A 1,062-nucleotide genomic window follows, 5' to 3' on the forward strand; every position below is an offset into this window, starting at 1 on the left:
ATGTTGCTGTGCAAATGTGTGTTGCTTGTACAGAATTCTTTGCTCAATAGAAAGGAGAAAAATACAAGTTTTTTTCCCCTCTGTTTTATGCAAGCGGGATTTTTAATAATTTGGTTGATGATGGAGGAGGGGGCGTGGAGGCAATCAGCATCTACAAGAGGGGACGCAGAGATAAAAGGTTGAAGGCCAGAGCATCTTTCCACGTGACTTCTGGTTCCTTAACTTCCATCATACTGAGGCGGCCATGCACGGATTGATAACCTGTATACAGATATAAGGTGATTGTGAGAAAATGTCAGACGAAACAAAACGTCTCTGGAACAATAAGAAGGGTTTATCTCTCTAAATAACCTTGGTTTGTTTAAAGTTTTTCTATCATTGTATCGATAAATAAAGTAGCCGTTCACCGCTCTGAAATCCGATGACGCGTTCATCCTCGCCTCTTTTCGGCAAGCTTTTGGCTCCCCTTGGATTTGGATGCGCCCCCGGGGCAGGCGAGGGCGGGCGGCCCGTTCCCCTCTGCCCACAGCACGACGCACACCCGACGATGGCCGAATCCTTCCCCGAGCGGTGGGCGGCGCCCGGGTGTGCGGTGCAATTTGTCAGGCGGGGAGCCAAGACACCCTCATCTCGGCTGCAGACGTCTCCTGCTGCGGCGAAGACAAGTGGCTAGGTTTTGAGGATTTACATTCCGCTTTAGGGGAAGGATATTGGCTGAGGATGCCTCTCTTGCCCGCATATTCAAGCCGCGAAGGGGAGGCACGGGGCGTCCTCAGACTCCCGCTCGTTCCTCTGGCTGATAGTGTTAACAAAACAGCTGATGGAAAATGACAGCTCTCATTTGAAGAGGAGAGAGAGGTGGGCTACCTCCGGTGCAATAACCTGAGTGATAAAAAAGACAATTCTCGCCTCCAAGAAAAAAAAAATCGCTGCCAAAAAAAAGACAATTCTCTCCTCCATGGAAAAAGGCGATGCTCAATCCCAAGAAAATAAATATCGTCTCCAAGAAAAGAGACATTTTCGTCCCCAAGAGACGAGAGACACAGTAGGCCCACCGAAATC

At 49.1% G+C, this 1,062-nt stretch overlaps 1 protein-coding gene across 2 annotated transcripts in view; it reads right to left on the reverse strand.

Moving 5' to 3' along the window:
• Window positions 1-74: 74 nt before the first annotated feature.
• The window catches only part of LOC119586067, a 39,768-nt gene continuing 38,780 nt past the window's right edge, over window positions 75-1,062 (reverse strand). Inside the window, exons 4-5 of one of the 2 annotated variants that reach the window (XM_037934767.1) lie at window positions 408-647; window positions 75-261 (exon numbers count right to left, since the gene is read on the reverse strand). In XM_037934767.1, coding sequence (XP_037790695.1) covers window positions 152-261; window positions 408-647 — 350 coding nt within the window. In that variant the 3' untranslated portion in view covers window positions 75-151. Of the gene's footprint in view, window positions 262-407; window positions 651-1,062 lie in introns of both variants that reach the window. The other variant, XM_037934766.1, reaches the window with a different exon arrangement.

Source organism: Penaeus monodon, chromosome 20 (genome assembly GCF_015228065.2).
Source record: "Penaeus monodon isolate SGIC_2016 chromosome 20, NSTDA_Pmon_1, whole genome shotgun sequence".
NCBI lineage: Eukaryota > Metazoa > Arthropoda > Malacostraca > Decapoda > Penaeidae > Penaeus > Penaeus monodon.